General features: G+C 37.8%; 1 protein-coding gene across 1 annotated transcript in view; it reads right to left on the bottom strand.

Moving 5' to 3' along the window:
- The window catches only part of RNF169 (ring finger protein 169), an 80,807-nt gene that overhangs the window by 15,027 nt on the left and 51,147 nt on the right, over positions 1 to 14,633 (bottom strand). Inside the window, exons 3-4 of the mRNA XM_077867042.1 lie at positions 13,730 to 13,876; positions 9,204 to 9,322 (exon numbers count right to left, since the gene is read on the bottom strand). Of these exons, the coding sequence (XP_077723168.1) occupies positions 9,204 to 9,322; positions 13,730 to 13,876 (266 nt within the window). The remainder of the gene's footprint in view (positions 1 to 9,203; positions 9,323 to 13,729; positions 13,877 to 14,633) is intronic.

Below are 14,633 nucleotides of genomic sequence, written 5' to 3'. Positions count from 1 at the left end.
TATGGGGATTACAATTAACACCTTAATTTAAAATAATCTATTTCAAAATTAATAACAATTTAATTTCAATAGCATACAAAAGCTTTGTTTTATATAACTATATTCTCTCCTTTTTACACTTATTGTTATATGGACAGCCACAAAAACCATGATGGTAAAAACATCTCATAGCCATAAACATATTATGATTGTAGTATTAGTCAAGATAAGAGGCTTCAAAATACTGGCTGAGGATAGTCAAGACCAGTGAACTGGATAATATTCTTAGAGCTTGAAGAACTCAAACAACATTTTGACTGAAAAATAAGAGAAGTAACTACTCTCACTACATTCATTTCTGTATCCCTGAACCCTAACACATAGTGAATATATTTTATAAGTTTCTTATAAACAAACAAAAATATGTACAGAAACACCTCTCTCCCCCTTAAGAAAAAAAAAGAAAAGAGGAAACTTCAACATTTATTAGGAATGTAATATCTGTCAGGCACTGAGCCGTTTTAAATATATTGTATCTCCTTTAATACATACAGAAACCCTATGAGATAGGCATTTTACAGACAAAGAACTGAGGTAGGTGATCCTCCAAGGTCACACAGCTGAAGCCAAGGTTTAAACATGTATCTCTATGATTCTAAGGCCTATGCTCTTTCTACCACAGCATATTGATCTTATAGATCTTACAGACCCAGCACATCTAGGGAAGCTCTTTTCTAAACACATAATGAAGTCATAAACAAGAGAAAGCAGCATTGTCTCAAAGGCAACTGGCTTAACATTTCCATTGCCAAGAGACCAGATGGTTTTTGGGATGCAGAGTTAGGCTAAAAATACCCAAAACCACAATGAATCTGACTTACAAACAAAGAAAAGGAGGGGCTGCCAGTATAAACATGCAGCTGGAAAACTAGAAGATTTAATGCTTATAAAACACTGCTTAAAGGGTTTTCAAATGGTAATACATGATACAAAACATTAGATAGCTCATGCTCTCAACTGTTCAATCATCACTCTCACATATCCAAACCACATTAGTTTTTTAATTAAACTCTCAGGTCTGGTAGAGCTGAGTTCCACTCAGAAGCTAAAAGCTGGAGAGGAGCCTCCTTTTAGCCCCTCGCCTGTGGGTATGAGCCCTCCCAACCACCACCACATACACACATACTTGAATGAAACCAGCAACTTCTTTAGGCCCAGTTGTAGCCACCATGTACCCAGAAATGGGTGAGACTTTGTTACAATCCTTTCTTTATATATTTATGATCTGAGTTATCCACTTTGTATACCCTAGTATCCTTTTTTTAAGTGTACAGTTTAATGGTTTTTAATTCACAGTTACTTAACCATTACCACAATTTCAGAACATTTCCATCACCTCATAGAGAAACCTCATGCCCTTTAGCTACCACTCCTAAACTTCCATTTCTCTTTGGGCCCTAAGCAACTACCGATCTATTTTTTGTCTCCACCTATATGCCTATTCTGGACACATACCAGTATCTGTTTTGTGATCAACAGGAACACTGTTTACACAACTATATTCTAAAATGACTAGCATAATGCAAAAGGATTTCAGTCCCCTCAGATAGCAGGATAACTGGACAGGTTCTTACTTACCTCTGTTAGAACAAGGCAGGGAATAAATTAAGCAAACAGAAGGAAGACAGTTTTCCCTTGCAAGGCAGATCATCTCAAGACCAGGCTCCAAGTGCACAGCCTTTAGTCACAGGGTTCTGACAATGGTTTGATGAAAAAGCAAATAGGTTTGGAATAAAGAGAGACCTGAGTTCCAGTTCCATCTCTGTCACTATAATGAGGTGAGAAGCTCTTGGGTGAGTTACTTAACCTCTCTGAACTGCATGTTCTTTAGCTGTAAAATGAAAATAGTACTATACAATTTGTAGGATTCATGTGAGAACTAAATGAGGAATGTAAAGCACTCAACATGACAGGATGGGGGTGCCTGGGTGGCTCAGTGGTTGAGCATCTGCCTTTGGCTTAGGTCATGATCCCGGGGTCCTGCGATCAAGTCCCGCATGGAGCTCCCTGCAGGGAGCCTACTTCTCCCTTTGCCTATGTCTCTGCCTCTCTCTGTCTCATGAATAAATACAATCTTCAAACAAACAAATAAACAACAACAAAAAAAAATAACAGAATGCACTGGATAAAAGCTAGTTCTCCTGATGCTACCTACCACTTACCATCCCACCCTCTGAAAACTATCAGGTATTTCTGTCCTGGTATGGCAGAGAAATTGACACCTATGAAAACTGCCACTCTCTTTAAGTTCCACATCATTTCTCCTTGAGCTAGCTTCCCTTTTCAACCAGATTCCACTACTTTTAACAAGATTTGTCCTCTTAACAATGAGTTCATCTGCTTGATTTGCATCAATTCCTTTATCCCTCCCCAACACACACATCCACACATGCCATCACCAAGTCTTGTGGGCTTCCTGTAATTCACTACCTCATCTTTCTCTCACAGTCTCCTCTCTCTCATGGTTACTGCTGGACTACTCCCTTCACACAATGTGCTAAGTCTAAATCATAGATTTTTATGGAATTTTCCAATTGCCCTCACCGCTTTCTTTTCATGCCATGGCCTCATTTTCTCCACTCTTTAAGCCACTTCTAGGGGCTTCAATTTTAGAGGTCAAAAGAATCTTAAAAACCACCCAGTAAAAAACCCTGACCAGCAGTAGGTAGGCATAACAACCTGCATTTTACATAGATGAGACAGGGTGGAGGGGGGTAAAGTGAGTTTACTTGAGCTCACACTGCTACTTCCCTACCAACTCCCTAGATGAGGCTTCCCATCCCCACCTCTCTGGCTTTACCTCCTTTCATCAATTCTAGAGCTGCTTCTCCAATATCATAACACTTGTGTGTCTGTTTGGTATCTGATTCCTGAAAGTATCTGTATTTTCATTTGTTCATTTTCAGGAAGAGGGACAAGTCTGAATATTTAATTTACTCCAACACTCACTGGGAATGCATTTAATATTGCTGAATCTGTCAGTCTTTGCCTCTATCTCCTCAAACACACCTTAAAATAAACATCTTAGGTGTTTTTTGATGTGCCCCATTCGGAACCACAGACTCAGGATTAAAGTACTTGGACATTAGAAAACAAAATAATGTGGTTAATTTCTACTTAATTAAGGCTTAATTATTACTCAGTGGGAAACAGATTTTTCTTTTATAGACTCTATAGAAAGTATCACCATAAGCTATTGTTAATGTATTAGAAGAGTAAAAGCAACTTTATAACATATAAGCCTTATCACTGTGGTCACTAGACTCCCTAAATCCTATCTTAATCCTATGGAATCTAGTCTATAAAACAGCTACCAGCCAGTCAATTCCTCTACAGCTCCCAGAGCTCTCCCTCCTATGTTGCAAGTTTGACAATCAATTCTGACAAAACTCCAGTTTAACCTACCCACAGGCACAAGACCTATCATACTCAAACATTCACCAAGTATTAATTGAGCCTCCCCTACAGGCCAGGCACTGTACTGAGCACTGCAACTATAAAGGTGAACAAAATGTTGTCCCTGCTTGCCATGGATTTAAAGTCTAGTGGGAAGATGGCCAGAGGCAGTAGAGGGGTCTATAAGAAGGTGATGGGGGAGGGGATCCCTGGGTGGCTCAGCGGTTTAGCACCTGCCTTCAGCCCAGGGCATGATCCTGGGGTCCCGGGATCGAGTCCCACATCGGGCTCCCCGCTTAGAGCCTGCTTCTCCCTCTGCCTTTGTCTCTGCCTTTCTCTCTCTCTCTCTCTCTGTCTCTCATGAATAAATAAATAAAATCTTAAAAAAAAAAAGAAGACGACGGTGATGGGGGACAAGGGGTAGAGTGGAATGAGCTAAGAACCCTCAGTTCTAACTCATATTCCTACTATGTGGCAAATCATATTCTCTCTCCAGGCTTTAGTTTTCTCATCAATAAAACAAAATAATTAGGTAATATAATACTTAAGATCCTTCTCAGCTCTAAGAGGCTACGTTCTGATCGGCTCCCTGCTCAACAGGAAGTCTGCTTCTCCCTATGCCTCTCCTCAGCCCATTTCCCCTGTTCATGCTTGTTCTCTCTCTCTCAAATACATAAAAATAAAAGAATATAGCAAGACTGGCAGCAATAGTCACTGAACTTATCATGTGCCAGAAATCTTGGTAGGCGCCATTTACTTAAGATACAACTTTGTATAGAATGAGAATACTGAGATTACTTTTTTTTTCATTTTTTAAACTAGAAAGAGGATAGATGGTTTAATTATATTCCTTTTTATGATTATGCCCTATTTGCAAGAAGAATCCAAAACGACTTACTGCAAAAATACATAAAGACTGAGCCTTAGTGGAGGGTAAAGATCACATTAAGTAATAAATATGGAAAAAGTATACCAAAAGTCTTTTTTTTTTTTTTTAATTATAGGCCAGGTTGGAAAGTCATGATGACTGAATTGAAACCCTGTCCTAAATGGGCAAAAGACATGAACAGAAATCTCACAGAGGAAGACACAGACATGCCAAAAAGCACATGAGAAAATGCTCTGCATCACTTGCCATCAGGGAAATACAAATCAAAACGACATTGAGATACTACCTCACACCAGTGAGAGTGGGGAAAATTAACAAGGTAGGAAACAACAAATGTTGGAGAGGATGTGGAGAAAGGGGAACCCTCATGCACTGTTGGTGGAAATGTAAACTGGTGCAGCCACTCTGGAAAACTGCGTGGAGGTTCCCAAAGAGTTAAAAATAGATCTGCCCTATGACCCAGTAATTGCACTGCTGGGGATTTACCCCAAAGATACAGATGCAGTGAAACGCCAGGACACCTGCACCCCGATGTTGATAGCAGCAATGTCCACAATAGCCAAACTGTGGAAGGAGCCTTGGTGTCCAACGAAAGATGAATGGATAAAGAAGATGTGGTCTATGTGTACAATGGAATATTACTCAGCCATAATAAACGAAAAATACCCACCATTTGCTTCGACGTGGATGGAACTGGAGGGTATTATGCTGAGTGAAATAAGTCAATTGGAGAAGGACAAACATTATATGGTCTAATTCATTTGGGGAATATAAAAAATAGTGAAAGTAGTGAAAGGGAATAAAGGGGAAAGGAGAAAAATGAGTGGAAAATATCAGAAAGGGAGACATAACATGAGAGATTCCTGAATGGGAAATGAACTAGGGGTGGTGGAAGGGGAGGTGGGCGGGGGGGTGGGGGTGACTGGGTGGCGGGTGCTGAGGGGGGCACTGGATGGGATGAGCACTGGAGGTTATTCTATATGTTGGCAAACTGAACACCAATAAAAAAAATTATATTAAAAAAAAAAAAAGAAACCCTGTCCTAATCCTAAACCTCATGATAGCAAAAGCAAAGAGGAAAATTCAAATGGACACATGGCCTTTTGAAAAGACACTACACTACCTCAATAAAGTTTTCCAGCCTGAGCTTTTCGAAGAATTTGCAACCAGGTTTTTTGTTTAATTCTAGTGGGGAAAAAAAAATAATAATAATAATTCTAGTGGGGAAGAAGGGAATGAGAAATGAAGGGAAATAAATTTAAACAAACAAGCCAGTTTCTCAATATTTAAAAATAAAACTTTACAATTATATATATTATGTTTCAAGTTAATTTTTTTCAATAAACATGTATTTTGTGAATAACTTAGAAATGATCTTGGATTAACTATTACTCTGTTTGCTACTTGAAAGAAGTTTCATTTTCAATAGGACTATAAAATTTTATGAACAGTGCTTTAAAGCCGTCCTCTTTGCTTTTGATTTTTTTCACATAAAAGAGTTTGAGCTGTTGGCAAGACTCATAGCCAGAATCGATTAATGGATTCCTTCCAAAATAACCATCCGATCAGACCTAACTCACTCTTACCTCCCATGCCTTTAGGCTTAAAAAAGAAAAGTTAATAAAGCAGGTAAGTAAAACAAATGCAGATTGATTTGATTTAAATACAGTTGTAAAAACTTCCAAAGTTTTTACGTATGACCTCTCTTTAGAAAAACAACTTACAGAGAAAACCTCTTCTTTTGTTGTTGCTTAACACATAGAAAGAAATGCATCTGAAACCCCAAAACTATTAAAAATGCTAACACTTTTTTAATGTGGTAAAATATATATAAACATAAAGGTTATCATTTTAACTGTTTTAAGTTTATAGTCACGCTGTTGTGCAACCATCACCATGTTAATTATTTTTTAATATATTCATAAGCCACATCTCATTGTGTTAGAGCAGGCAGTTATTTAGACTTTAATAGGACACCTGGAGGCCACCCAAGAGGAGGAGGTGTGTCACGGCTCACTACCGCTATCAGGGAAAGTTAGAGACCTGCCCTGGCAGGGCTCCAAAAACAAAAGCCACAGAAGCCAGATCAAACCAAACAGATCCAAGATAAAGAAGGCCAGAGACTCTCCTCCTTTATCGAATATTAGTTGCCCATGATCAAGTAAGGGAGAAAATGTATGAAACCCTGCTCCCAAGAAATACCCTCCCCAAGTAATAAATATTCCATCCTCTAGTTAACTACTGTCAATAAAAGACAGAAACCCAATCCCCAGGGTGTGCAGCAATCCCTGAGCTTGCCTGCTTTCACAACTCAAGAGTGGACTCTCACTTTCATAAACTCTCCTACTTGCACCACTCAACTGTTGTGTCTAGTCTATCCTTGAATTCTTTCTTGCAAGGAGACCAAGAGCCTTCAGCGACATCTTTGAGATGGGCTGGGTTGAGGCCTCAGGGCCAAGGGTCTCCTCAGTCCACCAGGCAACAATTTTAGCACTAACAAGTCCATATTGTTTTTCTAAGTATCCTTTGGAACTGAAATTTAAATATTTTCTTATCTAAGGAAAAAGCATGTTGACTAAGTAAGAGAGGCAATTCATAGTATTAACCATAATCGATTTTCCAGTCTAAGGTTTCCATGACATCAGTAAACTATGTCCTAAAAAGATAAGCCTACCAACCAAATCCAATGAATTGTTTTCATAACTATACTAATAACTGAACTCAGTCCACAGCCTTGGATATTTGGAAAGAAGGAATGCTGAAATCCAGAAATGTGTAAGACAAATTGCAAACACTCCTTAATAGTAAAATGTTAAGTGAAGCTTTTCCTTTAAATTAGTCCCATTGTATGGCTTGGTGATATAGAGTAAAGCCAATAGTGAGCCAAGGGGCAGGAAAAGAGGATATATTACATAGACTCCAGAGCCACACATAATCAAAAGCAAACCATGGGGCGCCTAGGTGGCGCAGTCAGTTGGGCATCTGACTCTTGGTTTTGGCTTAGGTCTTGTGATCTCAGGGTCATGGGATGGAGCCCCAGCATCAGGCTCTGTGCTCAGCACAGAGTCTGGTTGAGATTCTCTCTCCCTCTCCCACTGTCCCTCCTGCTCGGGCTCTCTCTCTCAAACAAATAAATAAATCTTTTTTAAAAAAATTTAATTTTAATTTTAAAAGCTACATTTTTACCCGTTAGAGAAGAATTTTCTAAGTACCTTGCTAGGCATTTCTAAGTAATGACACATTTACCTGCTACCTCTTTTAAAAGAATGAATTACAAGTAGAGACTAGAATTGGTGATAACTAATTGGGGTAATTTGGCCTTGGCATTATACATTTGGATTTTTAAAAAAAATTCTCTTTTTCCTAAGTGACTTCAAATTATATTAATTAACTAATCACAGGCTAATCACAGACTAATCACCTAAAAGCAACATTTATTTGTTTTAGGGAATATTTATTGTGGCTTGATTGAATGAATGATATGATCTTTGTCTCTCTTCAGCAGACCTCTCTTATAAACATTAAAATATGCCTGCTATAAATGGGGGAAAATCCATATATACAATCAGCGCTGAAAAATTCTTAGTTAAGTAATCTTGAAACTTTTAACTTTAGAGGGCATCTGCAGTTCAAGCTCATACGCACGATGTAAGAGTTTGATCTTTTCCATAAATGGAAAGTACACTGGCTTACATCTTACTTATTGAGTTCTGATGCATCAATCAAACCTAAGTGGCTACAATACAGTGACCACTAAACAAATGTCATATGAATGAATAAATACTCTAGGAAAGAGCCTTCCTGGAAGAAGGAGTTACCATTACCTAGAGAAGGGGAGGCATTTAAGGGAAAGTGGGGAGTTAGTGAAATTTACTTTTAGAAACAACAGGAAAATCAGACTGTTCCAAAACAACACATACAAAAAAGATTCAGATATAAAAACTACATCAGGGATCATAATAGTTCATACTTTATAACATTCTTAAAGTTGGTAGCTCTTTTGGGTCATATTTATTAATGATTAGCAATAAAAAGCCTTAAAATAAAAGAATAAAATAAATAGGTATATGTCCACAGGGGCAGAAAGAAAGAGATTTACTTCATAGTGCTACTAGGAAGGAGAGGAACCGTAGATATAAGGGAGAGCAATGCCAGCTTTAACCAGACAACAAAATCGCATAAGATTATGTCTTTTTGTTTTATATTAAAACAGAAAACATGGCACATAACTGTTCATAAAATGTCTGCTAAATGAATGATTCCTTCCTACCATCCCTCCTCCCATTTCTTCTTCCCTTCCATTTATGTATCCCTTCTTTCCTTCCCTCTCTCCTTCTCTTTTTCCTTCCATCATCCAATTCCTCCCTTCTTTCCTCCTATAGCCTGTGAAGTCTAAAGGATCAAGAGATTTCTTAACAAGTGTCTTAAAAACTTTTCAGTTTGCTGTCTTAGAACCTATTCGAGATATATTTTAGTTCTAGGCATGGAACATAAAATGAACTCTGGCCTTAGTAGAACTTTCTACTAAGAGAGAAAAGGCCACGGAGAGGAGAGAATCCATGGATATCATTAGCAGAAGCTGTCTTTGTCGTTTGCTCCCAGGATAGAAAGATCACACTCTGCAGCTCAGAAATTAGCATAATCCTACTCCAAGGACACCAGAAATAGGTAAAAATTACTTTTAGATCAGCCCCTTGTTCCTTTTTTTTTTTTTTCAGCCCCTTGTTCCTAATGGGTATGTGAAAACCAATTCCCACATCATTCCCCCACTCACCTCCCCACTAAATGGCTGCAACAAATACTTTTGCTCCCCCGAGCCCCTTTAGTCTCATACTCCAAAACGAAAGAACCTGAACTGAATTCAGTATCAGTCTCTTACCCTGCCAGGAAAGCTAAGGAGTAGGAGTTGTTCTTGGAAACAAATGCTGAGCGATGCGTCTGCGTCATCTTGCCTCGGGAAGGTTCTTCATTCTCTGAATCTGAGAGGCGTGCAGGACACTGGTAGGAGACAAGAGAGACAACACTGTCTATTTGGTGTGCCCATGGAATCTCCCATAGCTATTGTTTCACAGCTATTATAGGTCATTTCTCTCTGAACACCCATGTTTCTAACTGCCTTTTGGAGATCCCAATATGAGTATCTCAAACATAGCTCAAACTTGATATATCCAAAATTCAATTCACTATTTTCTTCTCTAAGCCCTGCTATCAATCCAGCTAGAAGCCTCAATGTCATCTCTTGACTCTTACCTTTCCCTTTCCTCAAAGTCATAATAACATTGTATGGAGGTTTTGAATACACACAATACTTTGTGATATTATATTAATGCTTAATATCAAGCCCAAAGAAGAGATTATTTGTCTTCTACAGGTGGCAAACTGAGGCTCAGAATAGTTAATTTGCCTAGGACTGTAGAGTTAATAAGTAGCAAACACCAGTACTTAAATCCAGAGTGTCCGTCTCCAAGCTGCCTCCATGCTAGTTCTACCCCATTCTACTCCTAAAATGTCTTTCAGATCTAACTCTTCCCATGTATACTCACTGTCAATGCCTTTCCTTAGAGTCTCATCCTCTTTTGCCTGGACTGTTGCAATAAACTACTTACTGGTCTTGCTCTCTTTAGCCTTTCTTCCCTCTATTCCTACCATACTATCAAGCACACAGATATAAGCCTATTACTCCCCAGCTTAATTGCTGGTGACTTCAGGATAAGAAACACCTCAGCATGATACAATAATCTTCATAAACTAGACCCACCTTCTTTCATAATTTTACTCTCATCAGTTCCCACAAAGGAAACTCCTTGAGCTCTAACACAAATTACTTTCTACTCTACATGTACCATCATAGCCTTTCAAAGTCTACTCTCCTGGACATGCTATTCCCTTTGCCTAAAACCCCTATTCCATATTCTCTGCCTAAAAAGTACTCATTGGCCCTTCAGGAGCAACCTTTTTTGTGTATTTTTTTATTGAGGTTCGATTTGCCAATGGATTTACCTCAAAGATACAGATGCAGTGAAACGGCAGGACACCTGCACCCCAATATTTATACCAGCAATGTCCATCCACAATAGCCAAACTGTGGAAGGAGCCTCAGTGTCCATTGAAAGATGAATGGATAAGGAAGATGTGGTCTATATACACAATGGAGTATTACTCAGCCATTAGAAATGACAAATACCCACCATTTGCTTCAACGTGGATAGAACTGGAGGGTATTATCCTTCAGGGGCATCTTAAATGCCACTTTCTCTGCAAGGGCTTCTAAATAATCTCAGAGTCAACTTTTCCCATCTTGTGAATACTCATTCAGTTACCTTCATTTTATTTTAGATACTCTTTTTTGAGTCTTTCAATTTACATTTGAAGTTTCTTTATATGCACTTAGAAAAGAAGTCTCAAAGGATAGTTGCCAAAATGTTCATAACGGTTATCTCTAAGTTGTTGGATGATGAGCAATTTTTCACCTTTTCTTTGCTATGTCTCTAATTATTATATCAAATTGTTTTCTAACAATTCACACTCTTATTGATATTAACTGTACCATAACAAATCATAGTGAGTTATCATATCCATTTTATTTTCACTCCAAACTAATAACAAGAGATGGTAATAACTTCTTCTAGAGTAAGTACTTTCCTTCCTCCATTTGAATTCAACTTGATTAACATGTATTAAACACCTGTGATATACACGATACTGTAGGAGATTTTAAATAGCTAAGACACATTTCCCTTACTCAACCAACTCTAAAATCTAGCAGAGAAACACAAATACGCAACCATAACATCAGGAAGAGTAAAATAAATCCTGTAAAACCTACAAAGTTGGAAGGGGAGAGAGTAGATAATAGGAATGAAGAAATAAGTAAGGAATCCCTATGGGTTCCAGGAAGGTGACAGCTTTTGAACTGGGCATGGACAGATGAATAGCCTTTCAACAGGTAAGCAGGGTGGCATTTCAATTAGATGAAAATGCAAGAGCAAAGACTCTAAGGAGGAAAAGCATAAAGTTATATATTTGCGGGGAAGCAAATAGCTCTGTTCTCTAGGATCTTGGGGTATGAGCAATGATGGGAAGATCAGTTAGAGCAATACTAAAGAACTGAATGTTGGGGTTAAGAATTCTAGTTTAATCCCATAGGAAATGGGGAATTACCAAGTCTTTTGGGGCAGGAAAGTAAAATGATTACTTCGAGGCAGGAAAGTAAAATGATTAGTTCGAGCTCTAATCATAATGCTCTCTATATAAAATACAATCCTTCAGCTCGCTTTCCACTGAGTCTCTCTCTGAGCCTCTCTTTGGTCCTGATTCATATGTAGTCTTGGCTGAACTAAATGAAATTATTTTTCCAATACCAAAAACCCTTAACACATATTTAAGGCAAAATCAGAGCCATTTAAAAGTCCCCAAAAAGACAAAAGCAAACAGAGAAAGAGGCAAAATCACAAAAATCTAAAACTTTCAGTGTTCATAAGGACAGATTTTATTCGATCTGTTTTTGCATATAAAATTTTGTGAAACTTGGGGCACCTGGGTGGCTCAGTGGTTGAGCATCTGCCTTTGGCTCAGGTCGTGATCCTGGAGTCCTGGGATTGAGTCCAGCATCAGGCTCCCCACAGAGAGCCTGCTTCTCCCTCTGCCTCTGTCTCTGAGTCTCTTTCTGTGTCTCTCATGAGTAAATAAAATCTTTACAAAAAAAAAAAAATTGTGAAACTGGCTATTATCAAAGAAAAAAAAGTCTGAGGATTTATACTTCCTAATTTCTTTTAAGATTACAATTACGTTACAATCTTTTTAAAATTACAAAACATAGTTGATTTCTATGTCAAAGCTGGTGGTGGCAAAAGAAAGAGTAATTAGAACAATTTCCTGGCCTTGACATGAATTAATACTAAAGATCATTTCCTGGAGGAAACCTGGATCTGGCAAGGCTAAAAACAGCAGGTTCTTTCTATCAAAGGACCACAGTGAAAGGAAAGCTCTCTTTGTCAAGATCAGTTTGTCCTAAAGAGAAAGGTCCTTCTGGGCCATTTTGCCTAACGGCTCTAAAGGACAGTCCTGTTGGGAGGGAAGAGGCAGAGCTGCAGTTTAGAGATTACAAACCATAGTTGGGCCTATTAGTCAGACAACATACCGTATGCACAAGACTATCATATGTTACTCTTGCCTTCCTAGCTTAACTGCATGCTCTTCAGTCTTTTTCCTTTTGTAGTTCCCAATGAACAGAGCAGTTAAGAGTACATAAGCATTTCATGTTTGTTAAACTGAATCTTTTAGAAGGGTGAAACCCTCCAAAATGCAAGTGATTACTTTTATATTTTTTTTTCAAGTGATTACTTTTAATAAGAATTAAATACAATGATTATTTTTATTATAACTGGGATCAAAAATGCACATGCATGTTGACAGCAGCAAATACCATCCAATTCAAGAAAGCTTAAATAATTTCATTTCCTGAAGTTCAGGAAAAATGCCTTTGCAAAGAGTAAAGCAAAAGCACAGTGAATTAAGTAACCTGGCCCAAAGTGCACAGTTACAATGCTGGGACTGGTTTAAGAGGCAGACTCCTGGTACAGAGATTTTGTTTTCCACTATTCTATGTTGTGTGTCTTATATATAAAGCTTTATTAATCCCAGATAATTAGAAAGTTCACCCAAAATACTAACAAGTTTAAATCACAAACTATTTTAAAAGATTATGACTCTAAAGATATCTTAAGTACACATAACAAGCAATAGAAAATGTCTGATCCAATACAAGGTATTAAAGAAAAAAAACTCAATTACAATTATCCATTTGAGCATCCAGTGGGCCTTCCAAAAGTGCTCTCTTACATACATTACATAGACCACTTACAATCTTTTCCAGGAATTTGCTTGGTAAATAAGTAATGAAAAAAATTCAGGCAAGATTTGGCAAGATTAGAAGTCTAATTCAGGTTAGTTTAAACTAAGAAATATAATATTGACACCTATCTATTGACACCTAGCACTGTGCTGCTTAAGGCATTTAAAAGAATAAAGGGAAATCAAATACAAGCTTTAAGGAAACCTACTTGAGGATATAAGATGTAAAAAACTCAAACATCAAATAACACAAGTCAAAATGACAACATATGTATAAAATTTCCACAAGTAGTGTTCTACACTAGGTATTTCCACTCAGTCACCTTTTCCCCCCAACTGTTCCTTTACTCTTTCCACCCAAGTCTATTGTCCCATTTGTGAATCATTTTCTCCAGCTCTCATCTGGATGCTAAGTTCTTCACTACTCTTAAGACTACACAGTCAGTGACTGTTACTGGTTTCATAGCTCACCAACATAAATTTTTATATCCATGTCACCTGTGCTAATGACTGATTTAAGCCAGATGTCCAACAAAACGATGATCTACTTACATGTTCCAGATCTGTCTTCAGTACTAATGGCTCATCTCTCTTTTTCTGGTCATCCATTTTCCTTTTGCCTGTTTCCATATCCTCTGATAACAGCTTGTGGATTTGATCTTCAGAGGTTTTCTCCTCTTGTAACTTTTCCTCTCTCAGCTAAAAATACAAATCACACCAGAAAGAAGGGTTTTAGGCAACGGCAGACTTCAAAACATCTTTTACTCAGTAGTCTATCAGAACAAACAGATCACATGGCAGTTTATTTTTCTTATTAGATACAAAGCCCTCTTAACTTTTAATTACTTTTTAATGCTTTTACTTGGCTCTTCCTGTACATATGCTGCAAGGCTTAATATTTAAATGCTCTGCATTCTTGAGCAGTATAAAATGATAAAAGCTATGTTAATATACATAATCAAAAAATAAGATTTATTCACTGAGCCAAAAAAGGCTGAACCTAAACTTTCCTTATTCCCATAAACCAGATATAGTTGCATTAAGTCAGGCAGAGCCAAGATGTAAGCCACGAAAGGCCAAGAAGCTGAGTTAGGCAAGACAGGTCCTCATCCTATAGCCAACTGAAAAAAATATTACAGTTCTAATGTTCTGCAATTTATGCTATTACCTTGTGGTCCAGAGGGTAGGTTAAAATACATGGTTTGACCATAGGCTACACAAAAGGGCATGTCATTTCTAGAATGTAGAGAGGCAGAGCAGCAAAAAGAGAACAAGTTTTAGCATTATAAGAATTGCTATTACTTATTGAACTCTTAGGTGTCAGGTGCTGAGCTAAGCACTATCCATACATTATCCCATGTGAGAAAAGTAAGTTTTTGGAATTAGGTAATGTGTTCAAATTCACAGAGCCACAGAAATCAAATCTAGGCTTATCTCAGTAGTTCTCACCTGAAGA

Source organism: Canis aureus, chromosome 23, assembly GCF_053574225.1.
Source record: "Canis aureus isolate CA01 chromosome 23, VMU_Caureus_v.1.0, whole genome shotgun sequence".
NCBI classification, from domain to species: domain Eukaryota; kingdom Metazoa; phylum Chordata; class Mammalia; order Carnivora; family Canidae; genus Canis; species Canis aureus.
The sequence above is the reverse complement of the archived record's forward strand: the minus strand, read 5'-3'. Positions and strand labels throughout refer to the sequence as shown.